The sequence below is a fragment of the Neoarius graeffei genome, chromosome 8 (assembly GCF_027579695.1).
Source record: "Neoarius graeffei isolate fNeoGra1 chromosome 8, fNeoGra1.pri, whole genome shotgun sequence".
Lineage (NCBI taxonomy): Eukaryota > Metazoa > Chordata > Actinopteri > Siluriformes > Ariidae > Neoarius > Neoarius graeffei.
The window spans coordinates 10181609-10204512 of NC_083576.1; the positions used below are offsets into that span (position 1 = coordinate 10181609).

The 22904-nt window shown below is 43.3% G+C and overlaps 1 protein-coding gene across 2 annotated transcripts in view; it reads left to right on the forward strand.

The window, feature by feature from the left end:
* cnot6b (CCR4-NOT transcription complex, subunit 6b) overlaps nucleotides 1–22904 on the forward strand; it is a 69051-nt gene that overhangs the window by 767 nt on the left and 45380 nt on the right. Inside the window, exons 2-6 of one of the 2 annotated variants that reach the window (XM_060927280.1) lie at nucleotides 4608–4760; nucleotides 7754–7875; nucleotides 13355–13541; nucleotides 22056–22141; nucleotides 22238–22342. In XM_060927280.1, coding sequence (XP_060783263.1) covers nucleotides 7764–7875; nucleotides 13355–13541; nucleotides 22056–22141; nucleotides 22238–22342 — 490 coding nt within the window. In that variant the 5' untranslated portion in view covers nucleotides 4608–4760; nucleotides 7754–7763. The remainder of the gene's footprint in view (nucleotides 1–4607; nucleotides 4761–7753; nucleotides 7876–13354; nucleotides 13542–22055; nucleotides 22142–22237; nucleotides 22343–22904) is intronic. The other variant, XM_060927279.1, reaches the window with a different exon arrangement.

The window sequence follows — 22904 nt, forward strand, 5'->3', positions numbered from 1 at the left end:
GGCTCCGATTGGTCCACTCTACATCCGCTGTACACGCACTTCCGCTTCCCTACTTTCCCGGTTTGGTTTGTTTTCACGACCGGCATTTTTAAAAACACGAGTGAAGATGGAGCAGCACGAAGAGCGGTTGATCGAGGAAGTACGTACATCTATACGACTCCAGTTCTAGTCATTATAAGTAACCGGAGGATAAACACTCCACTAACCACACCCACCAACTACTCCTCCTAGCGATTTCACGACTTCGCGCCCCCTTGCGTTGTAGCGGTGAATAACATCGCGCACGCCTATTACTCCCCGCTCAACGATAAATTACAACTGTCTGCGAAAAGCTATCTGCGAAAGCCTTGTCGCAAGAGCATGCAGAGGCCTTTACCCCTAGTGTTTATGGGATAGACTTCAGATCCTCCACAACCCTAGCCTGGGAAATCCCATGCTGCTTTGCACAATCGTTCCGATCTGAAAAGACAGCATGGAAACTCTGGTCTAAAGGCTCGCCTGAGTTAGGGAGCCAATCGGAGAGTGGGGAGGGGTGGAAAGACAGTAACGCGTACTACTCGACAAACGGAAGCTTGTAGTTTATTTGGGACTGTTTACGGATCACATTTAACATGGCGGCGAGCGATACGAACCAAACTTTCGATCAAGCTTTAGACACTGTTCTGAATAGTTTAGAGCGAAAGTTTGTTTTAAAAAACTCTTTCCTTCTCTTCTTTGTCGCTCTAACTACGTCACCGGGTACAACTGCCATGATTGGCCATGGGCTACGTATACGCCAAATGACAGACATTCGCAACGTCCAATAAACGGCCGTTGACAATCGTAAACCACACCTCCCCTACGAGAAATTCAATAGGCGGATTCCAGACCATATTTCACCTGTGATATGGTCTGGTGTTAACCAGACTACCACAACCCTGACCAAGATAAAGTTTGCTGAAGATGAAAATGAACTTGTTCATACATAAAATGCTTTAGAGCTCCACTCTGTACCTGCTTTTGGTTCCGTGAGCGAAAATAAAAAAAGCTCTAACGGCTCCGATCGATGACTGACTATAATAATGCGCTTAATATCAGAACAGTTTTATTATAATTATGTCACGTTCGTACAGTTTAGCTCCAGGGTCCACGGTTCGATCCTGAGCTGTCTGTATGGAGTTTGACTTGTTCTCGGTGTCCCTGTGAACAAATCTGTGTCTGCACTGTGCACGTGTGAATAAGTGTGTGCATTGTGTCCTGTGATAGACTCCAGATTTACCGTGAACCCTAACCTGAAGATGATGATGATGAACTTTTTCATACCTGTATGTAAATGTTTTTGGAATGACAGGCGAAAGTAAAGCGCTGTAATAGCTTTCATGGAACTTAAATGGTTAGACTAGAGAAACAGCTTTGGGATCAAAAGGTCGCCGGTTCGATTTCCTGAACCAGCAGGACTGGCTCAAGTGCCCTTGAGCAAGGCGCCTAACACCCCGGCAAGAGTGGTGGTGTACCTTGTGTCTGATTAGCCAGAGAAAAACTGATGATGCGATTATCAGTTCAAGCAAGTAACTAATATAAACTTCATGGAACCCTGCAGGCTTCCTCAGGGTTCTCCGGTTTCCTCCATCTCTGCAAAAACAAGCCAGTAGGTGGATCTGTGATTCTAAAATGCCTCTTGGAATGAATGTGTGTGCATTTTTTTTTTTTTCGTGATGCATCCTGGACAGGGGGCCGGCACGGTGGTGTAGTGTTTAGTGCTGTCGCCTCACAGCAAGAAGGTCCGGGTTTGAGCCCCGGGGCCGGCGAGGGCCTTTCTGTGCGGAGTTTGCATGGTGTCTGCGTGGGTTTCCTCCGGGTGCTCCGGTTTCCCCCACAGTCCAAAGACATGCAGGTTAGGTTAACTGGTGACTCTAAGGTGGTGTTTACATTAGGCCGTATCAGCGGATCATCAGATTAACGTTTTTAAAACGATTCGCGTGCACACAGCAACGCCAATACACGGATATGCTCGGCTCCGCAGGCATCCTGCGCTCCAAATCACTCCACCCTGAACAGCGAGTGCCCTCTGGAGGGTGCGCACTCCGGCCCTGCGCAGCTCACAGAGCGCGCGAGTGAAGCGCACGAGCAGTGATTCGGGACAAATAGCAGGAAGTGAAAGTCCGCTCCGTTTTTCAGCAGTCGCATCACATGACCCACGTGGCATGACCAACGCCAGCGAATCAGGAAGGTGGATGTCACAGTGACGTTGTCCAATGACGACGTCAGCTAGAGCTCAGCACAGCATATCCTCGTTTGTCAATGTTTACACAGCACCGGATCAGATACGTAATGGATTGAATACGTGGGCCCTGGCAGATTCAAGTTGTTCCGCCTGTGGAGTCGTTTCCCGGCGTTTTAATGTGCACGGACAGTGCATCCGCAACGACAACGATACGGATACGGTCTAATGTAAACACCACCTAAATTGACCGTAGGTGTGAATGTGAGTCTGAATGGTTGTCTGTGTCTACAGTGGGGCAAAAAAGTATTTAGTCAGTCACCAATTGTGCAAGTTCTCCCACTTAAAAAGATGAGAGAGGCCTGTAATTTTCATCATAGGTACACTTCAACTATGGGAGACAAAATGAGAAAAAAAATCCAGAAAATCACATTGTCTGTCTGATTTTTAAAGAATTTATTTGCAAATTGTGGTGGAAAATAAGTATTTGGTCAATAACAAAAGCTCATCTCAATACTTTGTTATATACCCTTTGTTGGCAATGACAGAGGTCAAACGTTTTCTGTAAGTCTTCACAAGGTTTTCACACACTGTTGCTGGTATTTTGGCCCATTCCTCCATGCAGATCTCCTCTAGAGCAGTGATGTTTTGGGGCTGTCGCTGGGCAACACGGACTTTCAACTCCCTCCAAAGGTTTTCTATGGGGTTGAGATCTGGAGACTGGCTAGGCCACTCCAGGACCTTGAAATGCTTCTTACGAAGCCACTCCTTCGTTGCCCGGGCGGTGTGTTTGGGATCATTGTCATGCTGAAAGACCCAGCCACGTTTCATCTTCAATGCCCTTGCTGATGGAAGGAGGTTTTCACTCAAAATCTCATGATACGTGGCCCCATTCATTCTTTCCTTTACACGGATCAGTCGTCCTGGTCCCTTTGCAGAAAAACAGCCCCAAAGCATGATGTTTCCACCCCCATGCTTCACAGTAGGTATGGTGTTCTTTGGATGCAACTCAGCATTCTTTCTCCTCCAAACATGACAAGTTGAGTTTTTACCAAAAAGTTCTATTTTGGTTTCATCTGACCATATGACATTCTCCCAATCCTCTTCTGGATCATCCAAATGCTCTCTAGCAAACTTCAGACGGGCCTGGACATGTACTGGCTTAAGCAGGGGGACACGTCTGGCACTGCAGGATTTGAGTCGCTGGCGGCATAGTGTGTTACTGATGGTAGCCTTTGTTACTTTAGTCCCAGCTCTCTGCAGGTCATTCACTAGGTCCCCCCGTGTGGTTCTGGGATTTTTGCTCACTGTTCTTGTGATCATTTTGACCCCACGGGGTGAGATCTTGCGTGGAGCCCCAGATCGAGGGAGATTATCAGTGGTCTTGTATGTCTTCCATTTTCTAATAATTGCTCCCACAGTTGATTTCTTCACACCAAGCTGCTTACCTATTGCAGATTCAGTCTTCCCAGCCTGGTTCAGGTCTACAATTTTGTTTCTGGTGTCCTTTGACAGCTCTTTGGTCTTGGCCATAGTGGAGTTTGGAGTGTGACTGTTTGAGGTTGTGGACAGGTGTCTTTTATACTGATAACGAGTTCAAACAGGTGCCATTAATCCAGGTAACGAGTGGAGGACAGAGGAGCCTCTTAAAGAAGTTGTTACAGGTCTGTGAGAGCCAGAAATCTTGCTTGTTTGTAGGTGACCAAATACTTATTTTACCGAGGAATTTGCCAATTAATTCATTAAAAATCTTACAATGTGATTTCCTGCATTCTTTCCCCCCATTCTGTCTCTCATAGTTGAAGTGTACCTATGATGAAAATTACAGGCCTCTCTCATCTTTTTAAGTGGGAGAACTTACACAATTGGTGGCTGACTAAATACTTTTTTGCCCCACTGTATATGTGTCAGCCCTGTGATGACCTGGCGACTTGTCCAGGGTGTACCCCACCTTTCGCCCGTAGTCAGCTGGGATAGGCTCCAGCTTGCCTGCGACCCTGTAGAACAGGATAAAGCGGCTACAGATGATGAGATGAGATGAGATCCTGGACAGGACACCAGTTTATCCCGAACCTCACGCCTCGTCTTCCCGAGACCGTCCCTGACCTGTATAAACGAACCCGAAGATGAAGCCGAACTTGATCATACCCAAGCTCTACTGAGTACATACAGTACAACAATGTGAATAGCAATGATGGTGTTTGTGCTGAGATCATAAACATGGAGGTCTAAAAAGTTTTGGTACCCCTGTTCCAAACTGGACTGACCTTTCCAGTCTGTGTGCATGAACAGAAATACATTATGCATTTTCAAGAGGGTGTACACAGTTATGAATAAAGATGATGATGATGATGATGATGCAGCTGGGTGAATTGGGCTCAATTAAAGTGAGCTTCCTTTCCTTCAGTGCCATGTAGGCAGAAATAAGAGCACCCACACGCCATCATGCAGCTCTGCTTACTGTATCCTTAATCCAGCAGCGGGGGAAAAGCCACACCGAGCCCAAACCCGGACACACAGCTCGGCTCACTCACTGCAGGGGCTTGGTATGCTTTTAAAGGTAAATAACAAACGCGCAGATCGGGTTTATCATTTAATAACACGGCTTAGATGTCCAGTGCTTACTCTTTAGGCTACCTAGCTAGCTCTTTGTGTCCATAACCAAAGAAAGCTATTAAAAAAGATATGCATATAAATAAATCACAGCTTTTATAACAATTATTGTTCTACTGATGATAACGTAACGAATTTAATCATGTGCAATTTGTTAAGGGTTTTGTAACTGGTTCCAGAAATTGCTAGCTATGCTAGCCATTAAATCGCAGCTAGTTTGCTAACTAACTAGCACGACGTTACTTTATAATATTTGCTGAAGAAATTTTAGACAAAAAAATTCCGTATATTTTGTCGTTTATTCTAGTTGTTATTGTTTTTTTCCCCCTTGACATAAAATTTAGCAACACGAAGCTGGAAAGTGTTTCCGCGTTTCTTCGAATTGTTTTTGTAGCACTAGCGTTAGCATTAGCTTTAGCGTTAGCATTAGCATTAACTCCAAGATGCTAGCAGCTTCCTGAGACGCAGAAGCTAGCATGTTAAAGATTAGCTAAATTACGTAACATTAATTTAGCTGAGATTTTAAAAAAAAAACACTCTAGACGTTCTTCTTTTGTAGTTTACGGGTCATTTTTGTTATTTGCATAAATTATGAACTGCAAATTAAAGGTTAGCTATAGCTAAATGGCTAGCTTCGTGAAGTAAACAGCTGTTTATCATAGAGACTCAAACTGTTTTTCTTATTGTTTAATAGCTCTTAAACATTTTTTAGCTCCTCTAATAAAAAAAAATATATTTACATAATGATATTCAAGATGTACTGGACTAGTTAACCTAATAAAAGTGGAGGTAACTACATAAGAATAAAGTAGCCTGCAAATAAATACATTCCGTATATTTGTAATAAAAAAAAAAGTTTTAAGTTTTGTGTTTGCTGGGATTATTTCACCTTTTTCAAGAGTCCTAGAACAAGCTCAGATTTTTTTTTTTTTAATTTTTATATAAGGGCTTGAAACTTTTAACTCTCAATAATTTAGTGAAGCGATTTAGTGTGTCCAGAGCATCAGCTGAAATCTTTATGATAAATCTCTGGTACAATAAATTGTATTTTTTTATTTTTATTTTTTTAAAGAATGACGCAACGTAAGGAATAAAACGTTCAGGCTGTGCTGTTGTAGGAAAGTAATCAAGGACAGCGTAGCGTGATATCTGATCCCAAGCGGCCTTACTGTTACCACCCTGTAGCTGATAATTTTCCAGTAAATGCATGTCATGAAGTGTTTTTTTATTTTATTTTATTTTTTATTCCTTTTATACTGCAGCAATTCGCAAACAACTATTGTGAGAGAGGAGAAACAAAAATCATCAGGACCACCTTCCGATTCCGACCAATCAGATTTGAGAATTCAACAGCGCTATGGTGGAAGTAACGCCGGGATCAGACATATGTTATTTACCAACTGGGAGGTCCGTATCGTGAAATACCGTGACCGAGGTCTTGAAAGCACTGACCGAGGCCGAGGTCACGGTATTTCACCATACGGACCGACCTTAAGCTGGTAAATAATATATTTATTTTTTTCTTGACCAAATTCTAACAGAAAACGAGAGCGCCCGAAAGGGAAAACCGAGCCGAGACGCCATTTTGAATCCTCATTCACGGCTGTAATGCAAATTGCTTCCTCCTCGGTATACAAGTGCACTTCCATGGCAGGAAAAAAAACTACATTTTGCCGCCTACGTAGTCCCCTATTTATACAAAATTGAGTCATTCAGGATTCAGCCATGTTTTTGCTTAACGTTAGCAAGTTAGAGGTTTTTAGCTTTCTTCTGAAATGTTTTTTTTTTTTTTATTTTGTCTTCCTCAGGGTAGTAAAACTCGCTTTCGCTGTGAACGCTGTCGTTATCACTATCCATGCTGTAAAATTAATGCTATTTTGAATCCTCATTCACGGCTGTAATGCAAATTGCTTCCTCCTCGGTATACAAGTGCACTTCCATGGCAGGAAAAAAGCTACATTTTGCCGCCTATGTAGTCCCCTATTTATACAAATTTGAGTCATTCAGGATTCAGCCATGCTTTTGCTCGGTGTTAGCAACAGTTACAGATTTTTAGCTTTCTTCCAAAATGTTTTCTTTTATTTTGTCTTCCTCAGGGTAGTAAAACTTGCTTTCGCTGTGAACACTGTCGTTATCGCTATCCATGCTGTAAAATTAATGCTATTCTCCTGAGAAATGCTGGCAAAAATGTATAAGATTTTTAATGATCTTATAAATAAATCTTATAAATGTTGACAAAAAATTCTATGTTGTTTGTTGTTGTGAACAAGCGAGTCGCCAGAGGTCCGTAACCGGGGTCCGTATCGTAGGATACGGACCCGCTCGCCAGCCAATCAGAGCGCAGGATTTGATGGAAACAGGACTGCGAAAAAAATATACGATATTTTTGTTTTTCATAACTGTCATTATGTCCGATTACGGTGGAAAAATTATTATGTCTTGGTCAGGAGCCTGACAGCACTACAATTCTGACCCTGAACGATCATCGTTTACGTTGTCTGGGAGGAGGGTCAAGGAACATGCTGTAGGAGTTGGCGAGAAAATACAATAAAATCTGACATGCTTGATTGTTGGTCAGTGTCCCAGATGTTGCGTCACATCGTATCGCATTGTATCGTATCACATCGCTGTTCTTCAATTATGCCACGCTACAAGGCATGCTTGTTGTTCCCTATGTTCATATTCAGTCCAGATACTGGAACTTTGTCAGCCATGAAAAAAAATCAATCAGACTGAATTCATGTCGTCTGATCCCAACGTTAGTTTAGAAATCCTACACAGGGATTCAAACGTCTGATTGGACATGCACTTTAGTTTTTCAATCCTCAGAAAGATTCACTGAATACACCTTTCCACTTCATTTCCTGATGAGTGTATCGTACAGCTCTGTGTCCTGTAGTGTAAATAAATATTTAATTTCTTTATTTTTTTGCGCTGCAGTGGTCCAGGGATGCCCAAGGAGAAATATGAGCCGCCAGATCCCCGGCGGATGTACACGATAATGACCATCGAAGAGGCAGCAAGTGGGAAAAAATCTCACTGGGCTGAGCTTGAGATAAGTGGTGAGTGTTGATCTGTCTTTTAGGCTGCAATGGACATGTTAATGGAAAACAACGCAGTGTCATGACGCCATTATCATCAGACGTTGGTGGGGTTTTTCTTTTTTTTTAAAGCAGTAACAAGTAACTGAGTGGAGATGATTCTTGTACCAATTGTTGTACGATTTCTTTGTAAAATGCTCATTATCCTGCTAGCTGAAAGGCCCGAAGGAAGATTGTCATGGTGAGATATATATGTATACATGTCTGTCCATCCGTCCCGGGAAGGGTACTCAGTTTCTGAAATCAACTCCTCTCACAGTTTTTAGAAGAATTTCATGAAACTTGACCGGATTCTTTGCTAGGCCAAGAAAAAATAATTGTTTGTTTCCGGTTACCTGACCGACCGTTTAAAAAATGCCCCGACCCTAGACTTTTTTGTTAGATGTTTAAAAAAAATTATTTTCGCCGACCAACAATAAATTTTGAAAAAAAAATATCTGCATTACGATTTGCATAATATTGTCGATCTGACAAGTGACTAATTCTAAAACGCATATATCGGACAAGAAACACTCATTGATTTCTCACGGTCTCAATCTGACGTCATGACCTCTTTCCGGGAAACTCCGGCTTGTGTTGTACACAACGCTAGGCATCATGGCGGCCAACGAAGTGTTCTCGATTACCGTGATCGGTTGCGACCACACGGAAGATTGTAAGACAGTAAGTTCATTTTATAAGTTTTCAACTGTAATGGCCCTTTTCCACTACCCTTTTTCAGCTCGCTTCAGCTCACTTCAGCTCACTTCAGCCCGACACGGCTCGCGTTTCGACTACCAAAGAACAGCACGACTCAGCTCGCTTCAGCCCTGCTTAGCCCCTAAAACTCGCACCGTTTTGGAGTGGGGCTGAAGCGAGCCGAGTGAGGCTGGGGGCGTGAGCAGACACTCCCCTGTGCACTGATTGGTGAGGAGGAGTGTCCTCACACGCCCACACACGCCCCGCGAGCACGCTGGGATCTGTAAACACCGCAAACCCGGAAGAAGAAGAATTATGTAAATTTCTGAAGCCTTATGCGCCTCGCCTCATCTATACGCTCTTGCCAGTATCTGTTCGCGTTGTCGGTGACAACAAGCCACAGAACCAAGACCAGCAACACTAACGACTCCATGTCCTCCATGTTTATTGTTTACTATTCGGGTCGTGAGACTACCGCTTAAAAGATCACTGATGTCACTGTTTGCGCTGCTTAACGACATCACGTGACGTCCACCCACTTTCGCTAACTCCACCCAATGTGTCCACCCACTTCCAGCCAGCACGGTTCAGCGCGGTTGTAGTCGAAATGCAACTCCAACAGCCCCACTCAGCTCGACTCAGCACGGCACGGCTCAGCCCGACTCAGCCGCGTTTGTAGTGGAAAAGCGGCATAAAAGAACTCTACGAACATCATCATCCTCTGCTGGACGAGTCATGCAAACAGTATACACACAGCGCCCAGGCTAACGGCGGTATCGATATCACGATGGAAGTCACGTTGGAAAGCCTGCTCAGCCATTTTGGCTTGCGGGCACTGACATTTGAATGTAAACGGAAGCCGGAGTTTCAAAAAATGTTAGCTGTCAAAACAAAAATACTAAAAGTACACGAGGACGCAAAAGTAGGTTCAACATTTGTAGTTATGTTTATAGTTCCTTTAAGCGTCCGAGCACTCCATATTTTATCCGTGGGCTCCGAATCCTGTATTCCACAAGCTTCACTGCTTTTCTTAGGCCTGGTTCTGGATGGTTGAGTCACAGAATGACACTTCCCCACTATGTGCCACTGTTTGTCCCACACCTAAAATTTATTAAAAAAAAAAAAAACCTACCTACCCGGTATTTTGTGTGATAAAAAAAATAAAATAAAATAAAAAGACCTACCTACCCTATTTTTTTTTTCAAGATGTAATAGGAAACAATCAATTATTTTTTTCTTGGCCTTATACATCGGTAATACGCATATTGCAATTTCGTTCAATTCAGTCGCGTTTTACCAGAGTTACGGCCCTCGATTACCAAACTTGTACTTTGAGAATTTCATGAGGGTGTATTAAGCACTTATAACACAGATATAGTTGCCAGCGGGGGATATTGTGCTCTCAGAGCACTCTTGTTTTTATTTTGTACGAATGTTGATGAAAAATCAAAGGTTTTCTTGTAATGTAGTATTTTATTCTATCCACATTCACTGGATATGAGCAATCACGCATTCTGACTGGCTACTTTACTACTAGGCTATCAGCTCATATACTGCGAGTAGAGAAACACGAAAAAATACAAAAAGAAAAGCAACAAAATAATAATGGAATAAAGTATTTGATGGCAAGAACGTGTTTAATTTTTCAAGAATTATTATTATATCGCATTTTTCACAAATTGCTCCTGTCATTTCGCCGGTTTGTTTACATTCTAAGCGGAAATTATTTTGTTGGATGTTTTGTATAAAGTTTATTTTTTTTTTTTTATCGAATTTGCAAAAAAAAAAAGCTTTTTCACAAAATCCAGTGAATGTGGATAGAATAAAACAATTATTCCACTCAGTCAGTGCTACGCGCCTCGTCGACTATCAGCTCATGTACGACTTGATTTCGTGGAATAACTTTTACATTTTTTTCCCTTTCCTCGTCCCTATATCTTATTCTTTTTATATTTATATATGCAAATACCTAATTTAATTTATGTAGAAGTTTTTCTCTATTTCTATTCTTTGTTTATCCTGTAATGATGCTACTGGAATTTTACTTTCCCTGAGGGAACCCGCCCAAAGGGATCAATAAAGTTCTATCTAATCTAATCAAATTATTGATTCTTATTGCTCATCCAAATGCTCAAACATTTACACCAGGGCTTTTCAAAGTGTGGGGCACGCCTCTGCTAGGGGGCGCCAGAGTTCTTCGGGGGGGCGCAACGTGAGGAAACATAAACCAGAATAAGTTAATATTGTGGACATTTAGCGAACTTCAGCTAGCCTTTACCAGAGACAAAATGGATCGATTTTTAGTACCTAAAGCTACAGTGAGTGAGGAGACAGAGTCTGGGCCAAGCAAAAAATCAGAGCCTCCAGGATGTTGCGATTTGCAACTTCAGCGCAAATTCAACCAATCCCCATGAATTCAGGGCGGTGTTGCAATTATATCCAATCACCGCAACTTTCCCGCAAATTTGACCAATCGTTGGCGTCGTCTTGAGGTGACGTCGACAAACTAACTTTCGCCTTACTTCCGTGTATACGTTCAAGAGAAGCAGCATGTGCCGCAGTGTTGCCAGATTGGGCGGTTTCAAGTGCATTTTGGCGGGTTTTGAACATACAGGGTGTCTCAAAAAAATTTACTCGCACTTTGAATGACGAGAAAACCTTTTATGAACATAGAGTGAAATGGAATAGCTTCGAATACAGAAGACAAATGTAATTGAAGAATCATGTTCGCAAATGTTCAAATTGATGACCATTATTGTCCAGACAACGCTGATAACACGCACCAAGGGATTCGCAAACGTTAAAGTGTGAGTACTTTTTTTTTTTTTGAGACGCCCTGTATTTTGGACTGGAAAAGGTCAGCAGTATCTGGCAACACTGCATGATGTGCGAGTCAGTGTTTATATAGGCTTAAATTCTGCTACTGAAAGTGTGTTATGTTTACAGTGAAGGACTGTGTGCACTTTATTTTTTTTTTTTACTTAATACAAGAAATTAATGGATGCCAACATTTTTGCCAAAATGGTATTTTATTTTCCATTGTTTAGGCAGCTTCAGCATCATACTGTGAGATTCTGTTCAAATTGTTTTTTTTTCTTCTATGAAGCCTGAGCCGTTTATTTTATTAGTTTATAATTATTGTTTAATTTAGTCTTCAGGAGAGACTGCCTGCACACAGTACTGAAGATGCTCCACTGCCACAGTGTGTTGTCTGCCAAGAGGTGCTAGCTAACGACGCTATGAGATGTTTAAAATGTGTAAAACAAGATGTTTTAAAAAGCACAGATGTTGAAAATGTGAAAAAGAAAAAAAATAAAAATGTGTACAACAACCATTTTTTAAAAATACGAATGGAACATTAAGTATAGCAACAACAAAAATTGTAAGGGGGGGCGCTGTTGTTTATTTCCTCCCCGAGGGGGGGGGGGGGGGGGGCGGACTCTCCCACACTTTGAAAACCCCTGATTTACACTAAACGGCCATGATGTGTTCATGTACCAGCATTTTATCTCTTTCTACTCTTTCTTAAGTGGTTATATGTATTAAATGTCATATTATTCGACCACACGCTGCACTGGTACGTGTTATACACTACTAGGGCTGTAACGATACACCCAACTCACGATTCGATTCGTATCGCGATTTTTGACCCACGATTCGATACGCCCACGATTTTTTTAAAAATGTTTTTTTAAAGTAGTAAATTTGACTTATTAACATTTACTTACTTACATTAACTATTTAATAACAAATAATTCAGACCACTGCAGAGAATGAGTAATATGTATGCGAAAATGAACAAATGTATATCCAAAGATTGTTTTATTTCTCAAAATGATACTGTTGAGCCGGAAGCTCTGTTTTTTTCGGTTCTGAAAAAGTCATTTTTCCAAATCGTGTAAATCCGTTAAGATTTTTTTTTTTTGGGGGGGTATAGGGGTGGCTCTCTCACTCTCATAGGGCCAATGATTTTCTGTGATCGCGGAAAACAGATGGAAATTACGGAATTTTTATGGTGAAACATTGCTCGCGTGTCAAAATGTAACTGCCGCAGAAGGCTTCCGCCCAAGCAGACATGCCTTCAGTGTTGCCAGATATTGCTAACGTTTTCCAACCCAAAATATGTTCAAAACAGCCAAATAACACCTAAACCTGCCCAATCTGGCAACACTGCATGCCTTTCCGGTCAAGTGATTGTGATTGGCTTGTGGCACACCTAGCCAGCCAATGAGCTGCTTGTTTACAGATTCGCTCCCCGTGTCGCAACCAGAATGGCGACCGCTTAAAAGAAATGAATGCCCTGCCAGTGGCGAGTGTGGACGTTGCGTGACTCGCAGAAGATTGTCGCAGGTCGGCGAAAAAACGACTCACTAACAGATATAAAAAAATAAAAGTAATTTAAGTAAGTTTAAAATGTAATTTAAATAAAAAGTAAAGTATTCATAAATTGAAGTTTGGAAGCGCCTCTGTTTTTGGGCTGAGGAGAAGTTTGAAAGGGTGTACCGCGATTCTGCCTTCTTGTATCGCGATACGGATCGTGGCTCTGCGTATCGCGATTTCGATATGCATATCGTTACAGCCCTATACACTACATACTGGTCCTTACGGTAAAACTGGCAGTCTCTGATGTAACCTCTCGCCATGATGACCTGGAATCTACCTGTATAGGAAGTAACTTGGGTCTGTGTTAAATGAGGACAGGCTGCATGAAGACCGCAGTCTTAACATGTTTAATTGATAATTTTGCGCTTTGGTGTCTCAGGTAAAGTGCGGAGCTTAAGCACAGCCCTGTGGTCGCTCACTCACCTCACCGCTTTGCACCTCAGTGACAACTCGCTGTCACGTATCCCCCCCGACATTGCCAAGCTACACAACCTCGTGTACCTGGACCTGTCGTCCAATAAGATCAGGAGCCTGCCAGCTGAGCTCGGCAACATGGTGTCTCTCAGGTGAGTGAGACGGTCTGGACGGTCTTCTTATTCAAGTTTACAGAACTTACCTGACTGACTGAGTGCTGATGTTATTAAAGGTCATAGGCAAGGGTCAGAGGTGAAACATAGAATATCAATTTTATTGTCTAGAAGAACGACCCAAAAAGCGAATTCAATCTTCCTGGTGTCTAATTTGCACCCTAAAATTGAATAAAACCGTTAAAATATACTGTTTTGCCCAATTTCCGAAGGTTTGTTTACATCTCACTTATGTGCACTTTCACTGCCAGGGGCCTGTCGTCGTGACGTCATTTAAGCCAAAAAGACCGGGAGCAGCTCTGTGTTTACCTGCGAACTGAGCACACGTGTACGGACTTTGGTCGTGAGAGGTTGTGTAAAATGTCTGATAGCGATTTTGAAGTCGGAACTCTCCAAATTGAATATCGAGAGGTGAAACCGTATATGTATGAACCTATGGCCGTTATGAAGCAATCGCTGAATGTGGCTCACTGGTTTGACCGTGCGGCCTCGGAATCGGACAGCGACTCGGCCGACTCTGATCGCGGCAACCCCGGACCTCAACAAGACTCGCGCCCAAACGATTTATCCTGGTAGTTACGATAAATTCCTACTTTCGTCGTAATACTAAATAAGAGCCCTTTTGAAGAATAATTAAACCGCCCTCCGTAGTGGATCTAGGGAACGATTACTGGACAGCGCGCCGGTGGGCCACGTTAGCCTGCCATCCGCGGCATTATACTATTTATAGCCGACTCTAAGCGAGGAAATATCCCTTTGTCTCATTTCCACAATGATTGTACAGGATCCCTCAGGATTCTTGACTTGTCAATTGCAAGCAAAAGTAAAAATGTTTACCTCCAATCTTCTCCTTTTTGCTTGAGCGTTGCTGCTCCGTTTCTTCTTTGACTGCTTGATTTTGCTTCACACGCACAATCCACTCTCTCCGCCTCGTCTCCTCTTCCGGAAAAAAACAACCCTCTGGCTTCACGTGCACAATCCACTCTCTCTGCCTCTCCTCCTTATTCGGAAAAAGCCAACCCACTTGCTCCGCTTCTCCTCCTTTTTCGGAAAAAGCCAACCCTCTTGCTCCGCCTCTTCTCCTTTTTCAGAAAAAGCCAACCCACTTGTTCCTCCACTCGCTCCGCCCCTCCTCCTATTTCGGAAAAAGCCAACCCTCTCGTTCTGCCTGTCCTCCTTTTTCAGAAAAAGCCAACCCACTCACTCCGCCTCTTCTCCTTTTTCGGAAAAAGCCAACCCTCTCTCTCCGCCTCTCCTCCTTTTTCGGAAAAAGCCAGCCCACTCGCTCTGCCTCTTCTCCTTTTTTTGGAAAAAGCTAACCCACTCGCTCAGCCCCTCCTCCTTTTCGGAAAAAGCCAACCCACTCGCTCCACCTCTTCTCCTTTTTCAGAAAAAGCCAACCCACTTGCTCCGCTTCTCCTCCTTTTTCGGAAAAAGCCAACCCTCTTGCTCCGCCTCTTCTCCTTTTTCAGAAAAAGCCAACCCACTTGTTCCTCCACTCGCTCCGCCCCTCCTCCTATTTCGGAAAAAGCCAACCCTCTCGTTCTGCCTGTCCTCCTTTTTCAGAAAAAGCCAACCCACTCACTCCGCCTCTTCTCCTTTTTCGGAAAAAGCCAACCCTCTCTCTCCGCCTCTCCTCCTTTTTCGGAAAAAGCCAGCCCACTCGCTCTGCCTCTTCTCCTTTTTTTGGAAAAAGCTAACCCACTCGCTCAGCCCCTCCTCCTTTTCGGAAAAAGCCAACCCACTCGCTCCACCTCTTCTCCTTTTTCAGAAAAAGCCAACCCGCTCGCTCCGCCTCTTCTCCTTTTTCAGAAAAAGCCAACCCACTCGCTCCGCCTCTCCTCCTTTTTCGGAAAAAGCCAACCCACTCGCTCCGCCTCTCCTCCTTTTTCGGAAAAAGCCAACCCACTCGCTCTGCCTCTCCTCCTTTTTTTGGAAAAAGCCAACCCACTCGCTCCGCCTCTTCTCCTTTTTCGGAAAAAGCCAACCCACTCGCTCCGCCTCTCCTCCTTTTTCAGAAAAAGCCAACCTACTCGCTCTGCCTCTTCTCCTTTTTTTGGAAAAAGCTAACCCACTCGCTCAGCCCCTCCTCCTTTTCGGAAAAAGCCAACCCACTCGCTCCGCCTCTTCTCCTTTTTCGGAAAAAGCCAACCCTCTCGCTCCGCCTCTCCTCCTTTTTCGGAAAAAGCCAACCCACTCGCCCTGCCTCTTCTCCTTTTTTTGGAAAAAGCTAACCCACTCGCTCAGCCCCTCCTCCTTTTCGGAAAAAGCCAACCCACTCGCTCCACCTCTTCTCCTTTTTCAGAAAAAGCCAACCCACTCGCTCCGCCTCTTCTCCTTTTTCGGAAAAAGCCAACCCTCTCGCTCCGCCTCTCCTCCTTTTTCGGAAAAAGCCAACCCACCCGCTCTGCCTCTTCTCCTTTTTTGGGAAAAAGCTAACCCACTCGCTCAGCCCCTCCTCCTTTTCGGAAAAAGCCAACCCACTTGCTCCACTCCTCCTTTTTCGGAAAAAGCCAATCCTCTCGCTCTGCCTCTCCTCCTTTTTTGGAAAAAGCCAACCCTCTCGCTCCGCCTCTTTTCCTCTTTCAGAAAAAGCCAACCCTTTCGCTCCGCCTCTTCTCCTTTTTCGGAAAAAGCCAACCATCTCGCTCCGCCTCTCTTCTCCTCTTCCGGAAAAAGCCACTCCATTCTCTCCGCCTCGTCTCCTCTCTCGGAAAAAGGTAAAAACTTCTTCCTGAACCGGTCCCGTCGTTACAGTTCACTACACAACAATAAGGCATGGGGGATTTTTCTTTGGAAATTCCTGAACGCACGTCTGCACTCAAGCCGAACGGCAACGTAAGTAAACGGACGTGGACTCAACTCGAGCGGTTTGTTTGGCTTAAATGACGTCACGCTCCGAGTGGTCACGAAAATCGCCGAACAGAAATTCGCCGCAATCCGCCCTAACTTATTTTAATTATTACTTATTAGCAATACTTCTTGGGACCAGAAGAAAATTACAGAGGGTTTTTTAACATATAAAGTTTCAAATGTGCATAAAATTAAAACCGTTGCTTATGAGCTTTAATCTGATGTACATGTTATGTGTATTATGTACGGTAAGGCAGCAAAAATGCTTTTAAAAATTTTTTTGAAGGATTTTTGTCATCATTAAACACATTGTGTTTTAAAGAGCGAAACTCTTGCAGAGCATTATTATAGGAAAATAATAATAATGTGGCCTGACGTGAAGCAGAGTTACTCTCACTACCCCGATGTTGATTGTTTTCTTATAACAGCATGCACGTCCTGAATCCTGAAGTTTTTTTTTTTTTTAAAAACCCATCTTATTCTTCTTTCGGCTGTTCCTGTTCGAGGTCGCCACAGCGGATAATGTCCCTCCATCTCTTCCTGTCCTCATGTCCTCCTTCACTACATCCATAAATCTCATCTTTGCTCTTCCTCTTTTCCTTCTACCCAGCAACTCAGCAGGGCTGTGAAAAATCCGCAGATTTGCGGAATTCTGCGGATTTGATCGCAAAAATACTATTTTTGTAAATCGTGTATTTTTGCATAAAAAGTGTTGGGGGTAGGGGTACTGTGCTAATGGTCGGGGACCGTAATTGCTGACGAATACTGGATGGGGGGGGGGGGGGGGGGATCTAACGCCAGGTGTCTCTGTATTTTACAACATCGTACAAGTTACATATACGACATCGTCGACCGTTTTGCCACACGGCGCCATTTCTTTCGTACTTTTCGGGTTACTCTTTTCAAACACGTGCTGACAATGTAGCTCGCGATGAAGTGGTGGTGATAAAAGATTTTTTCGGTACGTCTGAGAGACCTTGTACAGAGGGAGGACGGCGATAATGACTATGTGAAAAACGTAGACAAGGAAACTGGTATCAAGAATCTGTGGAATTGGCGTTGGCTGGAATTTAAAGTCGGAAACGAATATCTTTTTTATGAACACGTCCGAGAGATCAAGGAACCAGGCAAGGCGGACTGCACGTTATACCATCGGGAGGAAGAACGTGCTCGGTCGATCGTGTGCAGGGAAAGAAACATGCAGAACTGGTGAAATTATAGATTACCAGTCTGGTGCTGGGGGAAAAAAAAAAGACATTGTGGTGGTTTGTTGAAATGGCAAGAAATAAAACCAGTTTTAAAGTGACCTTTTTAAAGCAAAGGTACGGCATTCCGGGGAACGCCCCCCAGCCGCCATCTTGCAGGGCAAACAAAACGGACCATCGCCGCTACCGGCTACGTTATCTTGGACGAATTTATGAAGTTATATAGTCGGTTTTCTAAAATAAAGATCAATGTCGGCAAAATCAAGCAAACGGAAGTATATGGATACATTGGACGACATCTCACGACAACGGTATGCAGCCAAACTGGCCTTGATTGGGGGAATTGACGCCTACGAAGTGGACAAAGAAGCATTTTCAAGTGACTATGCAGGGCTGCCATCCATATCGTACCCTGATATTGTGAACTGTTTCGTGAATACTAAGGCTACGTTCACACTGCAGGCTGAAGTGACTCAAATCCGATCTTTTCGCCCATATGTGACCTGTATCCGATCTTTTATTGACAATATGAACGACACAGATCCGATTTTTTTCAAATCCGACCCAGGCCGTTTGGATATGTGGTCCTAATTCCGATTCCTGTCCGCTCTTTTCATATGCGACTTCAGTCTGAACCGCCAGGTCGCATTCATCCGACTTACACGTCATCAACAAGCCACAAACGTCACTATTCTGCGCTGAAGTAGGCGGCAGGTCTCTCAGAAAAAGTTACAACAGCATGGCACATAAATGACATCAATGCGAGGGACGCTTCGGGCTGTGAAGGTTCTGAATCTTCTCAATGGAAGGACGCAGAGGTTAGGGAGCTGATTTCCATTTGGGGGGATGCAGCTATTCAAGCTAGATTGGATGGGTCATACCGCAACCGGGCGGTTTTACTTCCGTAAACACTGGCCATGCTCACTGCGTGTGACGTCGTCGTATCCTGCAATGCGCATGCGGAACACTTTTAGGTCGCTTTTCGTTCATACTGAGGATCACATACAAGTCGCATATATTTGTTAATGTGAACGACCTCACAAAAAAATCGGAATTGAGCATTAAGCCTTGCAGTGTGAACGTAGCGTAAAAGCGCCTACACACTTGACCTCAAAGCATACAAGTCGCTGGAGTCATACAATTATTTTCTCTGTGGCTGGGTCCGTGAAGTCCACCAAAAACAAGTGAGAGCCGTGTCCTAATTACAGCCAAGGTATGTACACATTGGAGTTTTAGAGCTCTCAACACTGCATATAAATATGTGTGTATAATATCGAGTTGATTTAAGACAAATTTTACATCCATTAGTGGTATTACAGCACCATGTCAATATAAACTTTGTAATATAATTAACTGGTATGTAGGCTTGTTACACAATTGATTGTTTATTTAAACAACTTACCACTTATAAAATGATCGGAGCAGACTTTGCTGTGTTTGGAAGGCTGATAATCCTTGCGGTTGATTCTCGCAAGCCATAGATTTCTCCTTTGTATGCGGAGTTTCTTTGTTTGCTCGCCTTCGTGCTCCCGTACAGTGGGAATTCCATACAACAGGTGTGCACCATTGCTAGCTTTAAATAGTAATAATGTAACTATAAATGTAAATAATATATAAATAAATGTAACTCGCTTGTTACAATGTGTGCTCAGTGACCCGTACGGTAAGCTAGCCCTACAAGATGGCCGCCACCAGGGAATCCCCGACTCTGTGACTTCATGTGAAAACTATCCATATCCGTATTTTCAATCTTCAGTTAATTCATGTAGTTCAGCTGTTCTTAATTAATGGTTTATAAGTACGAAAAATTATTTGATGCAAGATTTACTTGGTTTCTGGGGCCATGTGGTTTCTGCCCCCCCAGACCCCCTGCGTTTTGTTTTTTTTTTCTTTCTTTCTTTTTCCCCCCTCGGATTTTGCTTTTTCACAGCCCTGCCAAGCCGTCCTCCATGTCCTGTCGCTCTAATATATTCTCGTTTCTAATCCTGTCCAGCTTTGTCGCCCCCAATGAGAATCTCAGCGTCTTAAACTCCGCTACCTCCAGTTCATGTCACCTCCTGTCTGTCTCCAAACCGTACGACGTCGCTGCTCTTACTACCGTCCTGTCCACTTTCACTCTTGCTGGCAACCTTCTGTCACAAATCACTCCTGACATCTTTCTCTCCTCCATCCGTTCCAACCTGCTCGCACCGTCGTCTTCACTTCTCTTCTGCACTCGCCATTACCTTTGTCCAGTTGACCCCAGATGTTCGAACTCCTCTGCTTTGACCACCTTTGTTCCTTGTAGCTGTACTGTATCATTCCACTGTCCTCCCGTCTCACTCCTACTGACTTCCATTCCCCTTCTCTCTCGCGCAGACCTCCATGTCTACAGCTGTTTGGATGGATATTTCATTCTCTTACCACAACATACCATGCTGTATGTTTTTAGAAATAAATCAAAAAAGCACAATGGTGTCATGAGCAGCTGAGAAGCTCCACCACCAGAGACTCCTTCCATGAGTTAAATAACTCCTTTGAAGGTTCCTAATGTTCTCCATGCGAGTCCCTGTGCAAGTTGTTGCTATAGAAATGACAATGTAATTAGAACAAAGTACAACCCCGATTCCAAAAAAGTTGGGAAAGTACAAATTGTAAATAAAAACGGAATGCAATAATTTACAAATCTCAAAAACTGATATTGTATTCACAATAGAACATAGACAACATATCAAATGTCGAAAGTGAGACATTTTGAAATTTCATGCCAAATATTGGCTCATTTGAAATTTCATGACAGCAACACATCTCAAAAAAGTTGGGACAGGGGCAATAAGAGGCTGGAAAAGTTAAAGGTACAAAAAAGGAACAGCTGAGGACCAAATTGCAACTCATTAGGTCAATTGGCAATAGGTCATTAACATGACTGGGTATAAAAAGAGCATCTTGGAGTGGCAGCGGCTCTCAGAAGTAAAGATGGGAAGAGGATCACCAATCCCCCTAATTCTGCACCGACAAATAGTGGAGCAATATCAGAAAGGAGTTCGACAGTGTAAAATTGCAAAGAGTTTGAACATATCATCATCTACAGTGCATAATATCATCAAAAGATTCAGAGAATCTGGAAGAATCTCTGTGCGTAAGGGTCAAGGCCGGAAAACCATACTGGGTGCCCGTGATCTTCGGGCCCTTAGACGGCACTGCATCACATACAGGCATGCTTCTGTATTGGAAATCACAAAATGGGCTCAGGAATATTTCCAGAGAACATTATCTGTGAACACAATTCACCGTGCCATCCGCCGTTGCCAGCTAAAACTCTATAGTTCAAAGAAGAAGCCGTATCTAAACATGATCCAGAAGCGCAGACGTCTTTTCTGGGCCAAGGCTCATTTAAAATGGACTGTGGCAAAGTGGAAAACTGTTCTGTGGTCAGACGAATCAAAATTTGAAGTTCTTTATGGAAATCAGGGACGCCGTGTCATTCGGACTAAAGAGGAGAAGGACGACCCAAGTTGTTATCGGCGCTCAGTTCAGAAGCCTGCATCTCTGATGGTATGGGGTTGCATTAGTGCGTGTGGCATGGGCAGCTTACACATCTGGAAAGACACCATCAATGCTGAAAGGTATATCCAGGTTCTAGAGCAACATATGCTCCCATCCAGACGACGTCTCTTTCAGGGAAGACCTTGCATTTTCCAACATGACAATGCCAAACCACATACTGCATCAATTACAGCATCATGGCTGCGTAGAAGAAGGGTCCGGGTACTGAACTGGCCAGCCTGCAGTCCAGATCTTTCACCCATAGAAAACATTTGGCGCATCATAAAACGGAAGATACGACAAAAAAGACCTGAGACAGTTGAGCAACTAGAATCCTACATTAGACAAGAATGGGTTAACATTCCTATCCCTAAACTTGAGCAACTTGTCTCCTCAGTCCCCAGACGTTTACAGACTGTTGTAAAGAGAAAAGGGGATGTCTCACAGTGGGAAACATGGCCTTGTCCCAACTTTTTTGAGATGTGTTGTTGTCATGAAATTTAAAATCACCTAATTTTTCTCTTTAAATGATACATTTTCTCAGTTTAAACATTTGATATGTCATCTATGTTCTATTCTGAATAAAATATGGAATTTTGAAACTTCCACATCATTGCATTCTGTTTTTATTTACAATTTGTACTTTGTCCCAACTTTTTTGGAATCGGGGTTGTATACTGTGTTAATAATATAGGCTTGTGATTTGCAGCTGGAACTACTGTCCGAGCTGCTGTGATAGAAAACTAATTAACACCTTCTGACCAGTCAGAATCGAGAATTCATCTGTACTGCGCTGTAAGTTAGATTTAGTATTGTGACATAAATAAATACCACCCCCAAAAAAAATCCGGTTAGGCTGCGAGTTCTCTTAAGTGGATCGTTTGTCTTAGAGTGTCCGTTTTGTCCGCAGGGAACTGCTTTTAAATAACAACCAGTTGCGGGTTCTACCTTTCGAATTGGGGAAACTGTTTCAGTTACAAACACTGGGGTTAAAAGGTGAGTGTGGTTATTCTCCTCCATCCTGAAGCTTCCACTATGATACTGATGATGATGTTGAGCAACAGGTTCTGCTTCCCGTTCCCCTTTCCACAGGAAATCCACTTGCACAGGACCTCATGAGCCTCTACCAGGAACCAGATGGCACCCGCCGACTGCTGAGCTACCTTTTGGACAATCTTGCTGGTGCTATTAAACGCAGTAGGTTTGATCAGAACGGCTGTTGCTGCAATATTCATCTCGCCTTTGTCTTGATGAAAATATACGACCCAGTTTAAAGGGGAACTGAAGGCAATTTTTTTTTTTTTTTTAAATTATCAAAATTCTCTTTCTCGTTTTATTAAATATCAGAATGCATTTTTGATCGCTGTTTTGTCGCCGCTATAGCAAGTTGAGAGTTTGAAATATGCTGTAATATATCAGTCCATATGTCAAAGCGATGGCCGTAAACGAGATTTGTTGAGACCTGTGCGAGACGACGTAGGACGGAAGTGAAACGTACAGCGGAAACCGAAATCTCTCACTTGTTCACTACTCCCTATATAGGGAATTTACTGTATAGAGGACTATATAGCGAGCTCATTGGTAAAATGCAAAAAAAAAACGCTTTCGGACACTGGTCCGTCACGCTGGTATTTACATCATTACTGTCGCACAATTAAAACGTGCCAGATCGGTCGGCTGGTGGGTTTTCAAAATAATAAATACATGCGTTTATTTTTTTCGTGGTCCAAATCCTGCGCTCCGATTGGCTGGCGAGCAG